At 35.7% G+C, this 22425-nt stretch overlaps 1 protein-coding gene across 4 annotated transcripts in view; it reads right to left on the bottom strand.

Moving 5' to 3' along the window:
• TNFRSF19 (TNF receptor superfamily member 19) overlaps positions 1–22425 on the bottom strand; it is a 57020-nt gene that overhangs the window by 23999 nt on the left and 10596 nt on the right. For all 4 annotated transcript variants that reach the window (XM_059466427.1, XM_059466428.1, XM_059466430.1 and 1 more), the window contains 4 exons: positions 21231–21319; positions 20555–20665; positions 11196–11374; positions 8501–8586 (listed from right to left, as the gene is read on the bottom strand). In XM_059466427.1, the coding sequence (XP_059322410.1) occupies positions 8501–8586; positions 11196–11374; positions 20555–20665; positions 21231–21296 (442 nt within the window). In that variant the 5' untranslated portion in view covers positions 21297–21319. The remainder of the gene's footprint in view (positions 1–8500; positions 8587–11195; positions 11375–20554; positions 20666–21230; positions 21320–22425) is intronic.

Here is a 22425-nt window from a genome sequence, read left to right as displayed (position 1 = left end):
AACCAAAACAGAGGACTGCCCATTATTTGAGATTAAAGAGGAGAATAATTGAAAGAGAAAGTCTGACCCAATCACCTGTACTTTACACACATAAAGCAGGAAGTACGGAATGGAGCTTAGTTGATTAGTCAGATAATAATTTAAATGGAAATTCACTATTTTATAGCCTGAATTGTACTTCAAAAACACAACTCAAATTCTTAACTTTTTGAACAATTTTCAGTCCAAAAAAGAACAGTCTTACTGGTACACTTTCATCAGGATATCCAAACAGGAAACAGAGTAGATATTTTTTCCCCCCTCATTTTGAAAAGCTGTGACCAGTAAATTAGATTCTATTATTTAACCATGACTGGGCTGCAGTCAGAACGTGAAAATTATAAACACTGTAATTATCTCAACAAGCAATCTTAGAGCCTGTTGAACTGTATTGAACTGTATTGCAAATTGCTATTTTGAGAAGGCATGAAACCAGGATCTCAAACAGGCCCAGGCCCTGCAGTGCCAAGCAGGCATCATCTGGGCTGCATCCTCAGTGCTGGGAACACACCTGGGACAGGAACACACTGGTGATGTAAGAACCTAAGAGTAACGGCACAGCCAGCACACTGCAGTGCTCATGGTAAGGGAAGAATTCTGCACTCAAAGAAGGCATGCAGAAAAGAACACCCAGACATTATCCCAGCCTGCTCTGCTGAGTTTGCCATCAGAAGGCACCACAGAACAGATTGTTCAGAGATGAGCAACAGAGCAATTAGCTCATAGATCCTGATGGCTTCAGTGACATGTCACTGGTCGGTGCTGCAAAAGCCTTTGGATGACCACAGAAGGGTACAGAGAAATTTGGAGGTGCCTCCTTAAATTCCAATTCCACTACCTCTTGGATCAGCTGTGATAGAGAAAGGGGTCTGTATTGTCCAGTTATACACCTGTTTAGAGCATCCTGCTCACTCCATGCATATGTACTTCCTTGCAGGGCAGTGAGGGCAAAGCAGGTAAATCAAAGCTTTTGGCCTAAACTAAAGCTGCAATGTGCCCAAGCCTCCTGGACCAGAATTTGTGGAATACTCCTGGAGACCAAATGAATTGTTGTAGGTCCCTTGGGCTTTTAAATGTCTGCAGAGTTAGGAAGCTCTCAAGCAGGGCAGTTGGTGATGGAATTTTGGAGTCAGAATCCTGGGTCTATTTGAATATTTACACCTTACATACCTCTTAGATGCTTGACAGGGCTAATGTTACCTATACTGAGATACCCCTAAAGCATTTGCTACTAGCCTAGCTCTTTAAGTTTGTAGCTTGAACTGGGCTACTTGAAACAAACTTAATGAAATGAAATGAAATTTCACTGTGCAAAGAAATCTAAGTTAGACTTTAGGTAGTAGGCATAAAATAAGGACCCTGCTTATTGTCATTGTAAGAGCTTCAAAGAAGATAAAAAGATAAAGACATTTCAAACACTCATTACTTGAGGTTACTGCAGACTTTCATAAGAGAGCAGACATGCTACACTGAATACTTCTGTTCCACAGAAGTTACTAGTAAGTGAATCAATTCATTGGAAGTACCTTGACACCTACACTTTTGCGGAATTAAGCTGTAATAGACGTGATTAGAAATCTTTCTGTATAAACAAATTTTCCACTGTAAAAAAATTAACTGAATGGTAGAAAACATTTAAGGATAGTGCAAAAAAGTGGGCAGAAGTTCAACACTTCAAACTGACTGGATGCCCTGAGAGCCTCAGCTTCCAAATCTTGATTCCTCGGTCAATCCTTGGTAAAGTGTCTGGCTTACTTAACAGAAATTCTGTTAGGTTTAGGAGTTGCACCTCCTTGCAATGTCATTTCAATTCATAAGCTAAATTTTCTTCAATAGAAAACTTGTGGTGTTTTTTGGTTTGTTTAGGCTTGGTTTTATTTTTTAATTTCCTTTTCTTTTTAAGAGGCATATACTGGATAGCAGATAGAAAAGAGGAAAATACTGCTGACCATTTCTGTCTACTAACCATAATACATATGTAGTGTTAACAAGCTACATAATGAAGTGTTTCCATACATATAGGCACAGAAATGAGAGGTACATGCAAGGAAAGTTCATGAGAGTAAGCTGGGAAAGTTTTAGAACATGATTAAACTGCAATGTATTTGAATTTCCTCTCCATTAAGTAACACTTCAGAACTATTTAAACTCATTTTAGTGGTAATACCTCTGTTATTAAAATAAATAAAAATCTCCCCTCTCTTTTTTTACAACTTTTTTTAGAAGAGGAGGCCAACATATAAAGTAAATTCAGAACAGCAAGAAAAGGAGCTGTTTTACTCTAAGTCATACATGAACCCTAAAGGGTCAGAACCAACTTAATACCAAGGACAATGAATTAAAAACATTTAGGTTTCCTAAGTTAACTCTCTTTATGATGAGTGAAAGAAATGAAATTGTAATAAAACTTTTTAAGACATGAATAGCAATTCTCATCTCTCTTAAACACCTCATGGAGTTTGTTTCAGACTTCCTGAAGATAAGTTACTCTATCATCAGGTCACATATGGAAAATATCAGACTGACTTACTACATTTTTACAAAAGTCTACATTTCAGTTTTGGGGAAGGCAATGTCTCTGCAATAAAAAAGTAATGATATTTATAACCTAATGATGCTATTATCTGTACTTAAATTAGCTGTCACTGCTCATGAATGTTGTGAAAGGTTTATGCAATACTCCAGCTGCTTTCTATCACAGTGTTCAAAATGGCAAAGATGACTATGAGAGATGCTGTTAGGTAATCTCAAATCAGAACAAATACTGAAATAAAAAGGGGATATATGTTGGAACAGAACCAAAAAATTAGGAATAATTTCACTTGCTATGTACTTTCAGATGCCATTTGCCTCATGCACATAAGCAGCCTTCCTTGAAAGGCTGCTTGGCATTAGTAATACAAAGTTTACTGTACAAAGCAACCAAACAAAATGACAGAAAAACTCAATTGATGGAAAAACATTATCTGGAGCCTGACAGCTTTGAAATCACAAAATTCTGTAAACAGAAAGAAGAAAGTGACACAAATAAATTAACAATCCATTATATAAACAGTGGAACTAATGTGGAATTGAACATCATCCAAAAGTTACTCTCAAGTTGAAAAGCTGTATTTATGTTTAATGAAATAATATAGAAAGTTTCAGCAAAGCTTTGACAATGGGATTTTTTCTGTTTTACCACTAGTGAAATTATTTTACAGAATACACATGTAGCCAGCAAGCTTCCAGCTCCCTCCTTACAAAACAAGATAAGTTCTTACCCTGCAGACTGCAATTTCTAGCTTTTCAGCTTTGTTCTGATGTTTAGTCCTTGCATACCCCCAATACCCATTACACTCACAGGAAAGTTTACAATGTCACAGATCCTAATCTTGGTAATGTAAATAAGTAGATCTATGTGAAATCTGACTTTTCCTACACCATCCTACACTTTTCCTACCCATCCTACACCTTTAACACTAGGAAGAAGGAAAAAACAGCAAATTTTGTCCCCTAAATAGTACTTTTCATTAGTGAAACAACATACCTTGTGGATTTGAAGAGTGACACAGCTCCAGAACACTTATATTTAGTTCCCAGATAAAACAATACTGTAAACCTACAGAAAGTAACTAATAAAAATTCTACACAAGAAAACTGTAAAGAGAACTTTGTGATCAGCCTTAGTTAAAGCAGTCAAAATGTCATAGGAGTTCCTTAAAGGAACAAAATTTAAAGCAGGTAAGATATGGATGCCTCAAGAAAATGTGATGTTTTCACATTTAATGATCTTCTTTATGTATTTTGGCTCAACAAGCTATAGTCTCTACTTTTATTCCACACCTTAGTAAAAAACTGTTTATTTTCTAGTTTGAGACATACTTTATAATTGAAATCAATCTGGTTCATGGCAAAGCAGCAATTTTAGACCTGACTGCCAGTTTATTTCAAATGCACATGATGTTACAATCAAACTGGAGATATGTCCACTGCTGTGACTTACCCACCAAAACATTTCTGCTTCATTGAAGCAAAGAATGTGTTTATTTCCTGGAACATGTAGAGGCTAGTTTCCCAAGCTCCACATGGAATGGTATCCCTCCCCCATCCTGTGCCCCCCAGATTCCCATGCTCCTTGATCTATGCCATGAAGACAAGCAGAAAACCTGTGGAATTTTTTGGCTGGAAAATCTGTTCAATTTTTCATGATGTAAAAAATTTGTATTTTTATAAACGTAACAGTGTGGTAACTAGAGGGAAAAAAAGCACAAGACTGTTCTTTTGGTGGCCGATTTGCTGTAAAATACTCTCTTGCGCCTAGGTGTTAATTTTCTCATTTCCTTGACTCTCTCAATTTATTCCAAATTAACTGTTGGTACAGCTAAATTCTACCAAATTCTGAATTTGCACATAAAAGGGGAACATCACTGATTTTAGATTGATACAGAAAAGAACATTAATGTGGAAGTTCTAGGAACTATTTTTGTAATACATCTCAAAAAGGTTTCATGCCACAGGTTCTTCTGCTTAGCAGAAAGCCTGTCCAGAAACTAAAGGATTTTTGTAACTCTGGGGCTTCTCTGCATTTTGAATTGAACAATACAAAAGGAACCACTTGTAAGAATATCTGACATATATCTCTTGATTCAATTTTAATCTGCCATCCTCTTATGACTGAAAGAAGGTAATTATGATTTCTAATGGTGTTTTTTTTTTTTTGCTTTGCTTATTTGCTAAGACAGACTAGCTGAAAACATAATGATTGTTCCAAGAAAGCAATGGTATCTTCAGAAAATCTGCTCATTACCTGAACCATTCCCACATCTCTCCTTAACTTGTGCCACCACAAGTGTTTTGAGGTCAATGAGCTCATTAGATTTAAAAATAACCTTTAGAAGGGAATTATTTTAATTCTGCTCTATCACAGATAGATTCACAGTCCAGCTTACTGAGCAGCCTCAGTTTAAGCATAACTGTGGGGAAAGCACAACAGTGGCCTGAGCAGGAGAGTGAACTCTGCAAATCTAAATTGGTACTGAGAAAAAAGAGTCATTGAACCCTATCAAATTTACTGTTTCAACACTTTTGGACAGTCTATATTAGCTTCTTTTTCAGAATTTACATCTATGATAAATTCTAATTCCACTCTAATTTCCAGTTCAAAGAATTCATATTCTGTCATTCAGATGAGAAAAAAAAAAGTCTTCAGTGACAAAAATGTCTTCAGTTTACAAAGCGAGCATAAATCACAATTTTAAAAACAATTTAAAAAACATGCATTTGGTCAGCATCTAAACATTTCTAATGTTTAGATGACCAAATACATAAGATTGGTCTGTACAGTTTATTTACCTGAACTAAATAAATTAAAATATAACTATATAATTGTGTATTTAATTGTCTGACATTTTAAAAACACCCATAAGTCATTGTGTCCCCCTCTAAAGTTTGCACAAAGGTGATAGCAATTCTCCTGGCCTCTAATACTCTCTTTACTTGTTCATTATAGAATCCTTTCAACTTTGCCTCCAGCAATTCACAAACTCATTTTTTCATGAGTAAATATTTAAACCAGATCTGTTTTAAAATGTCTACAGAAAAGAGATAAAAGCAAGTATTTAGATTTATAGCTAGCTGGGTAATAATCAACTGCTACTAGAAAGAATTTGATCCATGTCTCTGCTTTAACATGAGCCTGTAGTCCAGGTAGGGGGCTGTGAGCCTTTGTGCCCTTCTGGTAATGTTCTTAAGCAAACAAAAGATTGCCACACACCTTGGAGGACAATTAATTCATTGAAACAGGACATTTAAACTTTTCCTTTTCATCTGTAACATAAGAGCTAGCTGCACTAATATTTGACTTTCAGTTTCACAGTGGAAAGAGAGAAGGATAAGAAAAGCAGAGAATTGGAACTTAGTTCTCTGATCACTGAGAGCGTGTCCCACACACTTAATGATCTGTCTCCACTTAGCTTCAGGTAACGTAGTCTTAACTATCAAAATACATCCATTATTGGAATAGACCACTAACACTGTCAGCATTACATGTAAAATGTTCCACACATTATTTATGTACACTTACAGAATCATGGTTTTTACTCGGACCTAAATTTCCCCCTATTTGATGGTAAAACTCAAAAGTACTTCAGTTCATTTAGCAACTGTTGTAGGAAAAACTTCCTAGGCTGCTTGAGGAAGGCATATACACTTTCCAAAACTGAGGCAGCTGCTGTTAGTACCTGAAGAATCAACACACAAATTCTGAACAAAAGCCTCCTGAAAACCACAGCAACATATGGCAACTGTACTTCATGTAGGATTTCTGTTATTTAGGATTTTAATGGGTGGTTACTATGCAAATAACAAACATTTTAATGATTTCAAACCTTTTATTATTGCTTCTGTAAAAGCTAGAAATACTTGCCAATTCTCACAACTTTGCTGTTACCACTTCTGTCATTTAGCCAAAGGTGCTGTGCCAGCCATGAGAGTAAGGAATGAAAATGTCTCTAATCTGGATTTACCACTTCAGCTTGTGCCAGAGAAAATGCTCTTTTCCATGGGGTTGCCTGTTGTCCATTTAAAATGAGTAATAGCTTCCTAATGGTTCAATTTAGGATCCAACCTCAGGCTCAATTACGAAAGCCAAATCACTATAAACTAAACAATCTGAGTTATTTCAGAAGACTTGGCAACTGTTCTTTCATCACCTTTTCAAAATAATAACTTGTGACTTTGAAAAATATGAAATACACAAGTTGCTAACTACAGTCAAAGCCAAATGATAAGGGAGATAATTTCCTTTTCCCTGTCTTTGATTGTGCTAGAGAACAGAATTCATGTTTGAAGAGCACACTTTCTTAGAAGGGAACAAACAAGAGAAGAGAAAAAAACCCCATAAATTGAATTTATGAATTAGAGATCCTCCATTAGAATAACATTGTTCCACTTTACATTTCACTTTTTTTTTTTCCAGATAAAAAAAGATTAAAAAGAGATAAAGGCAATAATACTGAATTTTCCCAGTTGAAGGAATTAAAATACATACACAGATGAAATGGCCTGGCTATACTCTGTCTAGAATAACTTCTGCAACTCATTGAATTTGAGTGATTTACATCAGTAAGTCGAGATCAGCATTTCATTCTTGGCATCAAACCCGACAGCGTTTGATATGAAGAACATTCTTTCTAAACACACTAAGATGCTGTCTAGACTACAAAAATAGTTGAACGTTTTTGAATTTACTTTCTAGGCTTATGTTATACATGGGCATGAGTTACTGCTGTGAACATTAGAACTTATTTGACTTATTCTCTGATTTACAGGCTTTGAGTGTTTCAGTCCTTAAATGTTTTCATAGATGTGGAAAATGTTTGAAAATCTGGTTTTACAACTTTATTACCCAAAAGGCACTAAAACTAGGATGGAAAAGACAGAAGAAAGTTCAGTTCATTTGTAAAAAGACTATTAAAGCAATATATGAAATGTTGAAGAAGATGAATTATTTCATTGAAGTTAATGCAATATAAAACTATTGAAAAGTATGGATTTAATGCACAATAGTATACTCTTGGTTCTGTTTTAATTTTACACAATTAAAAAAAAAAGAAAGGATATTTATAAGAGACTGTGTGTATTTATTAAAGTAGCATAAAGTATTTCAGGACCCTGACAATTTATTCTTTCTATAAACAAATGTTCCAATTTGAACTAGGGGAAAAAAACCTCCTAAAACGTAACTTCACCGTTACAGAAACAATCAAGTAACCCCAAGATTTTCCACATAATTATTTTGAATCACATGTATTTTTTTATTTTAAAAAAGTAGACAGCAATAAACACAAAAAAGAATAGTTCACTCTTTTAAATGAATTAAAAACATGATGCAATGTAGACCACCAACAGTCTTGGAAGAAGTGGTAACAAGGCTTCTGCTACAGAATAAAGAGGTTCTCTCATTTTGAAGAGACTCTAATTCTCTCATCGGCAAAAAACAAATAGACAAACCAATTACTTACTTCCTTTTAACAGTATACAAGAATATAAAGTTACTGTCTATATTGTTCTCTCTCACCGTAACCATAGTATAAAAGTTATTTTTAAACGTATCAACAAATACCTTTTTGGGTGTCAGGAAAGGATACTACCCTACCTGACAGTTATCAGAGGGTCTAGGAAGATTGCTTTTCTTTTGGCATTAACACAGAAATTAAAAAATTATAAGACAAGATCAGAAGTGGAATCAAGACTCCCTGACCATGTGGTGACCATGTGGTGTGACAGGAATGTTGATCAGCATTGGACTGGCTATTTGTGGGAGTTTCTCAGTGATAGTACTGGACCTGCTGAAATGTATGAACAAAATAATTTACTAACAAGAAAATGAATTTTAAAAAGAGTTTGTGACTGTGACTATATTTTTTTTTTTTGGCCAGGCTTTAAAGTTAAAAGAGAAAACAGCAAAACCAGCACTTACAGTGAGGCTCATAGGGAGGAGGAGGATCACCACAAGGAACACATTCCATGTCTTGAAAGCCTCCAAGTTTAGTCTTCCTATAAAATCTAGAAGATAGCAGAATGTGAAAAAATAGTTAACCGAAACAAATTACTATTCCTCACAAAATAATTCAGGTGTTTTAATAAAATCTTCTATAATTTCAAGTTTTGTCGATCTGTGTCTCAATGCAAACAATCAGGAAACAGAAGAAAATAAAAGTAAACAGAAGTACAGTACCTATTAATTAATAGGACAAGACGGATTGAAAATAAATAGGAGGAAAACATCTAGATCTGTTAGTCCAATCTTCTGGAGATTTTGGACAGAAATCAATATCCCATTTTCCACACAGATCACAACATACATTAATGACACGCATTAAGAACTTATCTTATGCAGGCTTAGTTACATGTCTAAAAACTAAAAATGAAGTGATTGATCTATATATTACAAGGTAATTATCACCTCTAAAAATATATAACAGGCTGGATATCAGTGACATTTTATTTAAAGACCCTTCAAGAACTTTAATACTGAGCTAATGTTTGAAGATCATATTGACTACAGAGACTGGCAAAACCCTACATTCCCAATCAGGGAACAAGAGTAGCACCAAAGAAAAAGCAGAACTTTATAACGCTGTATTTCAAATTTTTATGTATGACATCCTCTAAAGAACTTACCTACAGCCTCTAATCAAATAGGTCTGTCTGTCTTTCAACCATTCATTAGTAGTAAGACAGAATCAGCAGTAGTGGCCTGTTCAAGATGAGTACACGTAGTGGTAGTGGCACATTAAATAAAAGGTGCCAACTCTACTGATGTTATATTCCTAACACTGCAAATGCCATTAAAGTATTTTATCAGATAATGCAAACAGCTTTCCAACTGCTCAAGAAACTCCCACTTCATCAATGTGAACAGAAACAGATCCACAGGCTGCAAGACTGAAGGGGTCACTGTGATCATTTACTCTGAACAGAATATGTTAATATTTGTTTCTAGCTGACATGCTCACTGTAGTATTTTGAAGCTGAACAATAGAGAATGGCACGTTGGAAACCCATGCAAAACAGAGATAAATAAGACTGCTGAGAGGTAAAACATCAGTTAAACTATTTGGTTAACCTAGCTGTACCCTCCATTTGTTTGGGCAGCATCTAAACTGAAGGACAGGTATGAATGGTGGTGTGTTTTGAAGTTCTGTTACTCAAAATATCCAGACCAGGGGTCCCATGACTAACCTTGCCATGGCCATGTCTCCCTCCCTCCTTCCTCCTGTTTCCAGCTATGCTGTCAGAAAACTCAGGTTGTGGAAGCAGCTCTCATTTTAAAACATACTCAACATACCTATCTAGGAGGCATTCTTGACTGGAATACTGAGAAGCATTCCCATGTCCTCCAGCTTAGCTTTACCTTTAATTCATGTCCTAATGTGGCTTCTCTTTTAATCCTTTCTCATCTTCCAAAATTCAGCTTACATTGTTTACAGAAGAAGAAAATCATCTCCTTGCTGACAACCAAGTAAGCCCTGCAATAATTATATATTAATATGCTATAAGAGCATTGATCAATGTACCACGTGGCTGCAAGTAGTACTAAAAGTGGTTGTGGGTAACATCTATAATGCCTGGGGCTGCACCCTCTTGTACAGTGACTTAAGCTAAGATTAGCTACCAAACCTGTACTAAGTACTTTTAAATGAGGAGGTTTCACCTCTAGCTTGAGAAGGAGTAATGGCAGAAGCTTCAACAGTTCAGGTATTTGATAGCTGGCATTAAAAAAAAAAAAATATATATATATACAAATAAAAAAGAACAGCTGAAATATAGATACTAAACAAATGTATGAATTTTTTAGCAAGTCTGAAATATATATTCTGAAAATACAAAGACTGTTACAGTTTCAAATCAGTTCTCATACACTATTACTGTCAGCTAAATTACTAGTTCAAAAAAGCAACAAAAATGTCTTTTTACAAATTCATGGCAGGTGTTTATAATATCAGAACTTGGCAACAATGGAAAGAATAGCTTTTTAGAGATCTTAAGATTTAATAGTACAAACATAGAAAATTAGTAACAGAATTTTGGGATGACTGGACAACAAATGAAGCACAGTTCTTGATTTATAACAGCAGTTTCAGCAAACAATTCTTTCAGATTAATTTATGATTTTCAGCTAGGATCATGCTTTATGAATTTTAAAGAAAAGAAAGGTGAAAGAAATATCAGAAAGTAAACCACAGCCACTGCTTTTGACCTAAGAATCTATGTGCATGAGAATTATTAGGCATTGACCAAAGGGTGGAAAAAAATGCAAGCAAATAATGTGATAATTTTTGTAGAAGGTAGCAGTGTATGTTTTCAAATGTTTAAATGTTTATAACAATGAACTAAATCACCAGTAACACTGTTTGAGGTATTTTGCTCAGGCGCTGTACAGACAATACTCTCACAGACCAAGTAGGTAATTATCAAACCATTTTTGTAGATAATTACTCCTGCAATTCACAAATTCTGTGCTCAGATAATACAGTAAAGCCAAGATTAGAACATAGGACCTTCATACATATACAAAGGGTACCAACATTTATCCAGAAAACATGAACAAGCAATTTTAATGTAAATCAGGTTAGAATTGGTTCAAGTCTCATCGTCAGAAATGGTCTTACCCTGGTAAACAGTCCCCACATAGTGCATTGCTGGTGGCAGAACAGTTGGCCTTCTGAAACCTGTTAACCAAGGCACAATCCAGACAAGGCTTGCACTTCTGAAAGCCCCAGTCTTCCTTGAATCTGTTTGGCCGGCATGTCATGCACTGCGCATCCTCCCCGTATCCAAAGCCGCATTCCTGCAGGGATTAACAAGCAACAGCAAGCTATTCAGTCATTGAAAGAGTGAACAAGAGGAGAATGCTGGGATAAAATGAAGACCTGGTGTAATTATTACTGAGAGTAGGTCTTTCTCTAGACAAAAGCCAGCCTTTCAGCAAGTTCAAATGTGTCTTCCACTGCTAATAATCTCCCTTACTTCTATAAGTAATACTTAGTCATCCACTTTATTCATGAAACCACTGTGTATTTGAATGATAAAGGGCTTCAAGGACTCCCACAGTTTCATTATTACTAGCTTATGGTAGAATTATTGAGCTGTCTGTTTTTTAATTAGGTCAGTCATGTGAAAGAGAAGAAACTGGGACAAGTGAAGTATGAAGGCACTTACTCAGTTACAAAAACAGCAAAGAAGCACTTTGATATTAAGGTTCATAGCTAAGGCGAACAAAGTTAATTGCCAAAGAGAGTGCACTGATCTTCAAAAGCTTAGGACTTCTGTTACCAAATAAACCAGAGCTGGCTAATGACCATCAGCTAGGCATAAAATGTTGCTTAGCCAAGAAGAATGTCAAAAACTCAATCCACTACAGCTCTCACAGTTCTCAAACTGTCAGAAAAGTTTAATAGATCTGCAGATCACAGGGGGCACAATATTTTACTATACAAGTAATGTTGTTATAGTTGGTTATTTCTGCCAAATTTAGCAGTTTAAAGGCATTATTTCCATTAATTTGCAAAAGGGCACCTAATACAATGGACAAGCTGCAAAGATAAACACTGAGCCATATGTAAAATTTTGGGGACTGAATCCTATGAATTCATTACCAAGAACTATCAATCAACTTAAGAGTTATCAAGTTACTGGGAGCTGCTATTCCTTCCAAATGTCCTATCAATTTTGCTTGGTACTTTGAAGTTTGGTTTGATGTATTAGTGATACACCACAAAACTGCAAGGGGAACACAACAAATTGCCAGAAAGAATTAATTAGGAAAGGCACAATATGGGGACCTTGCTCTTCCATTTTCAGTGGAAGAACAGGGCATCTTCCCAGTGGGAAGCTGCAGGAAATCTTCAACTAGGACAACTTCAGAGGAGGTTTCCACCAGTTTGATGCATATAAACATGCATGTGTGTGATGCATATAAAAAACTTTTCCAAAGTCACCAACCTAACCAAATCTGCTGTAAAAAAGAAAAGCTTTTAAACTTTAGAAACACTCAGATTCTCCAAGATCCAACACACTTGGATCTTCCAAGGCTTTGTGCTGAGAAAGCATCTATGGGAGGAGCTTTGTGATCAAGCTGGCCAATAGGCCTCTAACCTGAAATGATAAAGTAACAATAAAAACTTCAGATGCATTTTACAGGACATTCTAAGAATTTCTAATTTTCCTTTATGTTAAGAATAAACTTTAATCTCCTCTGAAGAACAGCCCTGAAGTATGCAGAAAATGAACAATTTATGAAAGCAACTACTAAAAGATAGTAAAAATAGATCCACAAACTTAGTCAATAATTTTTAGTTTTTGTTTTGCTTTCTTTTAGCTAAAATGTAGCTTATTACTACTGAATATTTTTCAGACCAAGGAGCAGACAGGCAAATCATTGCAGTTAGTAACAAAACCAAAGACCTTACAGTTTCATGCACTGTACAGCACGGTCCTCCTGTGATATACTAGGACCATATTAAAGCTGGTAGGCATAAAGTTTTAAAAAAATATAAAAACATTTATTTTCTTTTTTTTTACTTATTTCAGATATAGAACATTTTACACAATTTTATTTCAAATTGACAAGTTTCTACCAGGAATCAATGCCAAAGCAATGTCAGTTTTAGCTTATCTTCCTGTGTTAATTTTTACACTTGATTTCATTTATGTACTTGTAAAACTGTATACAAAGCTACATGATTACCACCAGGGACTGGAACCAGACAAACTTGTGTTAGATTTTGCACTCCCTAAGTCTAAATAAACTTTTTCATTGAATATCATTAATCTTTAACACACTCTTTCTAAATACCTACTCCTTCTAGTTAGCTTATCCAAACAGTAGCATTATGGAATATATTATACCACTCAGTTAAACCATTTACATTTGGATCTTTTGATAAATCACTTGGAATCACGTCCTCCCAAGTCCTATCAAACTTTCAAATATAAGGCTTGAATTAACTTAATTATTTTCCTCTCCAGACTACCTTTGAGGCTTTGGATCAAGAAACAAGCAGGAAGCAAAAGTTAGAATTAAATGCTTTCACTCACTGGCCCAAACAGAGTAACCAAACCTGAGTAAATTGTTTCTAGATCAGATCTGCTTTGCTACGGCTGGATGTATGGACATATCCTAGTGGTCCTTTGCATCATTGAATGGTTTACTTTAAAGCTATAAAAACAGTGGATGCAACATAAAGAAATCTTCTGCCCAAGGAATTTACAGTCTCCCATCTTTTCAAAGACAGTTTCTAAGTCCTTGCCAGGAATTCCACAGATACCAATTCATAACAACTAAAACTTTAAGTATGTACTTTTTCTGTTCACATAATATTTGAGGTAGTTAACTGCCTGGCAGGTGCAAATAAATATTTAAGCTTGTAAACCAGGCAGAACTTCAAAAAGATCTGTACTTATAATTAACCACATTCCCCAAACTGAAGGATATGATTTAGATGATGGATTCAAACACTTTGAAATCTTGGACTTCATAATTTAGCAGTCCAGCAAAGATACAAACAATTGACTGTTCATTTTTTATCAGTGCATGTGCAAAAGTGATGTGCACCAGTTTTTTCTGTGTTCTATTTAAAAAACTGGCAAGTTGTATGGCTGATGAGATCTGAATAGTTCCCAACTCCCCCTCATCCTCTCCATTCTCCCACTCTTAACTTTAAAAGAGAGCTCATATCCTGTGGCATTTGAACTTAGGACTGTAGAAAAGAGAAATAAAATTTGTAATAGCAATCAGCTAGATTTAAAAAAAAAAATTTTTATTTTTGTGCCAGAAAAAAAAAAGCACAAATAAATACTGCCTTTATTTTTGCTGTTGCAAAGCTTTCTGTGAAGAACACTTAGCACACTCCTCCCTTTCTACTTTCCCTTTACAATGAATGAAATTTTTCTCTCTCAAAAGACACACAGTACAAACCAATAAACTCAAACACTCCTTTAGAAAACTGAATTCAAGTTAATTACAAAAAAAATCTTCAAAATTCAAATGCACCACAATTTTCTTGATACCTATACAGCTTTCACTACCATGGTAATGTGCCATCTCTTGACCTTTAACTTAGGTATCTCCAGAACAACTCTGTTCAGAAGTGTTTCACTGAGGTATCAAGTGGGGTGACTGGTCAAGGCTGCCTAGGAATCTGCAGCAAACTAGTTAACCAAACTCATAATTCTGCTTCTAGATAAAAATATTAAAAGCACACAATAATGCAGACACCTATTCAAGAACTACCTGGCCACTGTTAAAGTTTTCTTTCACTATGTACTACCCAAACATTGATCCAGACAGAATTACTATAAAGGGTACTGGAGTTAAGTGGTATGGTTTTTCCCTAAAAGTTGAATCCAACACAGACAGTAAATGAAGAGTAAATTAGATTTTAAACATTATTTCAATTAAAATAACTTCAAATTTCATTTAAAAAATGCTTTCAGGCATCATTAAGATCATAATCTGCAAGTATATTTTAGAATTGTTTCTAGTCCCACTGATTATCCACAAACTATGCAAATCCCTAGACAACACAGCCAAAGCAGTTCCACTTATGCCATAATGATTACAAGAATACTTGGTATATTCTCAAGAAAAAGTCTATCAGGCATTAAGACACTTAATTGGTGTTGGGTTCATGTAACAGGCTGCGGCACTACGCTGGTGCTGGGAAATGAAGGTTTTCCTAATACCTTTGAGTACATGGCCTTTTTAAATAGCACACAGTTTTAGCTTCCTAAAGTACCTCAGGCTGTGGGTCAGCCTCATCTAGAATCCAATAATGAGCTGGATCTATCAGCAGAAGTCTCTGAGCAGGACAGGCTGTAACAGCATGCTGCAAACATCAGGCTTAGCTGCTGTGTCAAAGTGCACAGCTAGGGTCAGAAAAGTTTCATTCTCAGTGAAGATGATTTGACATGCCTACATGCAGCTGCTCCAGTTTCCAGAAACACATGCTGGCCTCTCCTGAGCTGAGATCTGGCAGGCTTCCTCACAAGCAGCTCTCTTGCTTTGAAAATTTAAGAGCGACTGCAAACGTGGCAGCAGCTGCTCTCGGTGCCTTCACTGGGACAGCTCACCAGTGGCAGCACAGCACACTGATGTTCTTGTGTCAGGACTGTGACATCCAGGAGAAGCTTCAAACAGTACCTGCCTGTTTAATTCACAATTCCTTTTTCTGAGACAACCTGCAAGTCTTCTCTTTCCTCATCACACACCTGGTACAAGGAAGCAAGCTGTGACACACAGCCCCACCTCAGCAACCACCAAGCTGCCCCTGTCCCACCAGCTGTCTCTCAGTGACACTATTTATCATGGCTCACTTGATGGCACTGCTGGCTTCAGGCACTCTCCCTTTTACCTCTTGGTTTCTATTCCTTCCTTGACATTTATTGTCCGCAGTGCACTGGCTCAGCGGATAACTTTAAAAAAATGGTGGTGAAAGGACTGGAAGGACTTCAATTCTGTACTTGAACATCTTTAAGAAAATGGCTGAAACATGAACTATGTCATTTTTTTTTTCTGCATTAATTGTGATTGGTATAAATTTCAATAGTATATAAGGCTTGATTTATTTCAGAAACATATATAAGATAGGATGAAATGCTGTTACTATCAAGCCAAACCAATGACTATTCAGGCACTGGTAAACTGAAGCCACTTAAAGAATAAAAGGTATTAAATTATTTCTGCTTAACTATGTGAAGCTTTGCTGTCTACTAAATGAATGAGAAACGCAATAATGCTGAGCCACATGAAGCAAACTCTTCCTTCTGAATCAACACAACCATTTCAGTCTCCCACCCCAGAAGAAAGCACTGCTTAACAAAAAAAAGAAAAAAAACCTGAAAAATCGAACAAAAATCCCCAAACAAAAAAACAACATGAAACAAAGACTGCCCACACTGAAAACTAAGCTAATTCAGTGATTCAATGGCTTCACAAACATTACCAAAGACATGTTTATGAGAAGAAAAGGCTATACAGAGATTTTTTTAAATTAACAAATAGAAACAAAAAAACATGGGAAGCAGCTTTCACTCTCTTTCCCATCAATTCTATTGATACAAGAATAAAGCTTCCTTTCTTCTGATGGCAATATGTTAAAAGTACTTAATAAAGATACAATTAACATAAGTGATCAATGGATTTTAGTTCTAAGCTAATGTAACATTGCAGCATTGTTATTAGAACAGCATATAGGCAATCAGAAAGGAAAAGCTGCGGGTGGTACTATTACTTTCTCACTTGAAGGAAGAAAAATTACTTTAAAAACATTTTTGAAAAAGTGAGCCCATTAAACTGTCACAGCAAAAGCTGAAAAGAATGGTCTAGATTCTGAATTAGTTACATGAAATAAGGCTGATTTTTTGCTGGTTTTGTTTTGTTTCATGCTGTCAAGGGTGTCCGAAGTTGCTTACCTATACAGGAAGGTCAATCCAATAGACTGAGCATTGGTTTGCAACCAAAATTAAAAGACTCACCATTGAATCACAGAACAGACAGGTCAGAAGGAGCCTTGAAAGAACATCTGAAGCAAACACTCATGGGTCAGGGACCTGAGCTGATCTGAGATGATCTAGCACCCTGTCCAGTTGCATCCCAGAAGCTCCCAGTGATGGGGACTCTAGGGAGATTGTTTCAGTGAATGAATGCTCTCACTGTAAAAAAGAAATTCCCCTGGTACAATTTGTGCCCGTCACCCTTTGCCTTGTCTATATGGTGCCTTGTGAAGAGAAAGCTTCTGTTACACACTATGGCCTCTACCAAAATAGTTCTACCAAAATAGTCCTGCATTACCACAGGCAAGTTGATTTATGTTAGTGTCTCATGTATAAATTGAGAAAGGGCAACAGAATTCCCCTCATTTAGAAAGGTGAAATGCTCATAGAATATAGCAACAAAGACAGATATATCTAACTGAAGTTGTAAAAATAAGTATACACACACATATGGAGTCTGTACAGCTGGGTTTTTGCCCTGTATTTCTGTAAAGTCATGACAAGAAAGAAAACTACATATTTAGATTGTAACTGAGGTAATTTCTCATACACAAGGTGATAAAAGCTGGGTTTTTGCACTCAACCATACAGGCTGATGTGTTTTGTTACAAATATAAAAATGAAACCTGTCTGTCAATTGCTTAAAACACTAAGGGAGAACTGAACCAAAATCCCCACCACTAACATTGCATTTTACAATACACTTAGACACACAATCATGCTGACACATCCAGCAGTATATCTAGTTTTAGGCAGGAACACTAAATATTCAACAGGAAAACTGACATATTATTAAGTGTTAAGAAACTGTTATTAAACTGTAGCATTATTATATCATTGTTTTCTCATATGTAAAAAAACCAAGCAAACAAAACTTCTCCTGGGCTGCAAGTTACTTCAAGTGTATCATTAAAGGCCTCTTCCCTTTGCATTTTGACCTTTGACTTTACATATTTGTTGCTTCAAGCTGTAGTTCTGCATGACTACTTTCAACCACATTTCAGTTACAGCCACAGCATCACATCCTTCACTATGATTCACAGAAAATTGTACCTCTATTTATACAGGAAATTATAATTCCAATCATTTAGGTTTGAACAAAATCTGTTATTTCATTCTAGTATAAAAGAAAAATATTTTTGAAAGCCTATTATTGTCTGCGACAAGTAATTGCTTACATAGTGAAATTAACCATCATTCCTATTTTCAAAAACACCAAACTAGTCCTAGAAGAATCAGGACTGTAAACAAAAAACCTATCAGTTTTGTAAACAATCTGTAAACTAACAGACTGTAAACAAAAATAGGTGAAGCAAAACCATAACTTCAATAGTGTACTACTGCAAACTATAATCTTGTTTAGTTTAGCAGTTCTTTATTAAATTGAGTGTAATTACTGAGGGTCTGAGTTTTTATGCTTTTGGGTTTTGTTTGCCGACTAGTTAAGTATATTGTCTAACTATATAAATGCACATAGTACTGGCCCACTGTTACAAAGTGACATATTTACAAGTGCCTTTATAAATTAAAACACCCCCTAGAACATCTCAAATTTAAGGCCACTCTGAAAAACTCCAAACTAAACCACATCCATGTCATAAGTCATGTCTAAATCTCTGCTTAAAGAGCATTGCTTGTATGACTAAACCTTAACTAATGCTGCCCACCATACAAAGGGATTCCCACTAAAGTGTGAAACTAAGTATTTCTGTTAATGCACTGAACAATCACCACAGGGGGTCAAGCGATAGAGAAAAGGTGTCACTCAGTTTCAGTAAATCCCTTCAAATCTCACACAAGCCACAATACTTAACTTGTGCTTTTTTTCAGAGCTGAACATAATAGGAACTACAGAGCCATAAACTGAAACTGAACTTTTCTTTTTCCCCTGCAGTTTGAACACACATACACACCAAACTTAGTAACGGTTCATGTTAAAAAATTTTCAAAACAAACATTTCAAATTCCCTTAAACACCCTAAATTCCACCTTCAGCATCCTTTTCACACTCTCAGTAGAAGTACAAGACAGAGTCTGCCCTTCTGCATGCAAATGGAATGCTCTTTATGGCCCCACCTCCCAGGTGCGATCTGACTGCACAGTTATGTCAGGGTCACAGCTTCACACTCCGGCAATGGGCAAGATATGGGTTTAGAGCTGGACACTGCAGAAAGGGTTTTCCACATGCATGGGTCTTGGTAGGTCTCCTCACCCTCCTGACACCACCCTGCACTGTTCTTTGCCTTACCATCCTCAGGTTTCTGGCAGGACACTCCTGCTCCCTCAAGACATCCAATCTCCCAAGACACATAACCCATTTTGTTGCCCCCTTCATCTCCAGCAGCTGAGTTAATGAATACCAACATATTCCTCCCTTTCAGCTATGTTTTCCTTCATTGTTCTCTATCCCTGCTCATGCACAGCACCTACTTTCTCTGAACTGAAAACAACTAAGATCCCCCTCGTGACTTGCATTCAGACTTGGAATTTTGTTGAAAATTTTGCCAAGTGAACTTTCTATTCTACTGAATCCCAGCCCATAATCACAACCAGCATTCATCTCTGTTGATTCATTTCCACTGTCCTCAAATCCTAGTACTTCAAAAACTTTTATGGGGATTTGCTTTTGCAAGAACTGCAATTGTTATAAAAGTAAAATGCAATTGCCTAAGATTCACAATAGTATTTCCTTCTCCATGAAATCAAAAAAACTTCCTATGTGCTTTCTAAATACTATCATGTATTTGTCTGGCCTCAACTTTTTCAATTACTTTTCATGGCATAAAGATTAAAATTAGGTTTATAGCATTTTTAATGAATTGTAAAACAAAGAAATTGTTCAAGCCTGACTTGAATCTGGCTTCCTAAAGTGCTCCAACCATAGACCTAGTGAAAACAGAACAATCACCTATTTCCCTCCTGTTCTAAGGAACTATATTAGCTCTCATTTGAATCTTAATCTGTATTTTTTTTTTGTATGACCCATTCTATTAAGACAAAAAAGTCATATATAAAATATCTAAACTTTGTCACCCAAAATCCAGAACCAATTGTGAATGCCAGCACTGTAAAAATTAAACCACTCCATGTCAGCACTTGGTTTGAAATTAATCACTGGTTTGAAATTAATTTTTCACATTCTTTTCTACAGAGTAAGGTTATGCAGTCTTAACTCCCGGAAAAAAACTGTGGTTTTTCCCCCTTTGTAGTTTTTCCCCTCCTTTGTTGTTACCTTTAAAACAATCATTTGAAAGCCCATCCAGATGGTATTGCCTACTTTATTAGTCGCATCATCATTTTCTGAACTGAGCATTTTATAAAAAATGAAACAGATAACATGGTTCTTGAACAACTGCAGAAGGCTCAAATGCCAAAAATGTACATATTTTAATGTAAGTACAGATATCCATCATTTTAGATCAAATACATAAATGCACTTATCAGAAATAAATTCAAGAAAGCATGATTTCCTTACCTTTGAGAGTTCCATTCCAGGACCACATTGTTTGCAGAGGATACAGTTTCCAGTCTGGTCCCTAAATTCTTGCTCTCTGCAGTCTCCAGTCTCGCAAATTACCTTACTTAGCTAAAACACCCAAAACAACAACAAAACAAACAAACAAACAAAAGTAAATTCATCAAAATATACTAAATCTGAGAAATAAATCCATGTTTTGATCTTAAAAATAACTTTCGGAATTATTAATTACCCTTAGTTGTACACCAAGCCAGAATTAAGTACACTGAGTAGGCAAGGTAATTGCGTGCTGTGCCACAATCTATCCATAAACTGAATACTCCAAGCATCTAAACTATGTACAGCACACTGGAGTAAGAGATGGCCACCTCTGAAGTGAAGCAGCATCACCTCCACAGCACTATATTCACTTACATTTTCTGTTCTAGTCCACTCCTTCATACATGAAGAGGCTCACAAGGTAAAATTTTGTAATTGTGTATGAGGAGGAGCCAGAAATTATATGAATTAGTGGACCAAGCTTAAGCTCACATCAATAAAATGTGTAAGCATTGTCTGCATGCAGCATTTGAAGACTTTTAGTGTTAGTAGTAATGCATAAAACAAAAGACACAGCTTCTTTGTCCAGTACAATTTTTTCAACATGGGGGAAAAATATTAATCTTTAACTTACCAAATACGCTAGTAAAATGACAAGCACCTTCAGTTTATCATCTCTTTGTAATCCTTTACCATCCATTTCTTGAGATTAAACCTTTCTCCCTAGAAAAATATAAAAAGGAAAAAAAAATATTATATTTACATTGTTTAAATTGCAGAAGTCATGTGTCCATTGTACTTCATGATACTTGGCATGTCAAAATACAATCTGTCAATGCCATTAACATTTTCAAATGGATTTCTGGAAGATGCTAAACAACAAACATATGCTTTAAAAATCATATGCCTTTTGAAGACAAAACACAAAGTTTCTCTAGCTTTAAATCTCAAAAGAAGAGAGTCTTAACTGGCTATCAATCCAGATTACAGAAGATCAGCATTTATTAATCTAACATCCCTAACATATGTTTCTTGCTTGTAAAACACTCAACTAAGTATGTGATCAACAGACAAAAATAAATTTCTTCAAATACACCATGTTGTTTTTATCATTTAAGAGCAGAGACTGAAATGAAAGGATGGAAGCCAACACAAAAGGAAAATACCAGAGAAAAATATTAAGAATAATCACAAAATGCTTTCCAACATGGAACTACTGCAAGCATAATATGCTTTCAAAAATATACAACCAGAATGAACAAAAACTATAATAAACACTCAATTCCACATTTTACTGCATGAATACCCTAGTTAACAAATTCTAATCAATAAGAAGAAAGTATGCTTCAGTTACTATTGATATTTTTAAGAGAAGCTGTATCTTGAAGTGTAAAAAGAGGAAAAGTCTACTAGAAAGAACAGAGCAGGTAGAGATGTGTCAGACAGCACTCCACAGGAAAGCCAACATGACATTTTTATGGTTATTTCTCACTTAGTGATGGCAATGGTCTATGGGCCAATGACAATTACCAGATTAAATGCATGTCAGCATAGGTAAAAAAGGAGACGTGGTTTCAAGGAATGTGAATACATACAGATATAGTATTTGACATAGGTTTCTTTTTTAAGGCTGAGGGAAAAAAATTATGCAAGAAACATTAAATGGCAAAATCTCAGAAAAAATTCTGGATGACCAAAACACAACTTCATGTAAAAAGCACTGTAGGACAAATAGAAAAATGAAAAAGGAAAGTCAACAAATTTTAAAAGTTCTGAAGTCATGGGAAGCTGACAATTCTAATGCTGAAAAAAAATCAGGGATGCACGAA

This window comes from Ammospiza nelsoni, chromosome 2, assembly GCF_027579445.1.
Source record: "Ammospiza nelsoni isolate bAmmNel1 chromosome 2, bAmmNel1.pri, whole genome shotgun sequence".
NCBI lineage: Eukaryota > Metazoa > Chordata > Aves > Passeriformes > Passerellidae > Ammospiza > Ammospiza nelsoni.
This window is presented reverse-complemented; position numbering and strand designations above follow the sequence as displayed.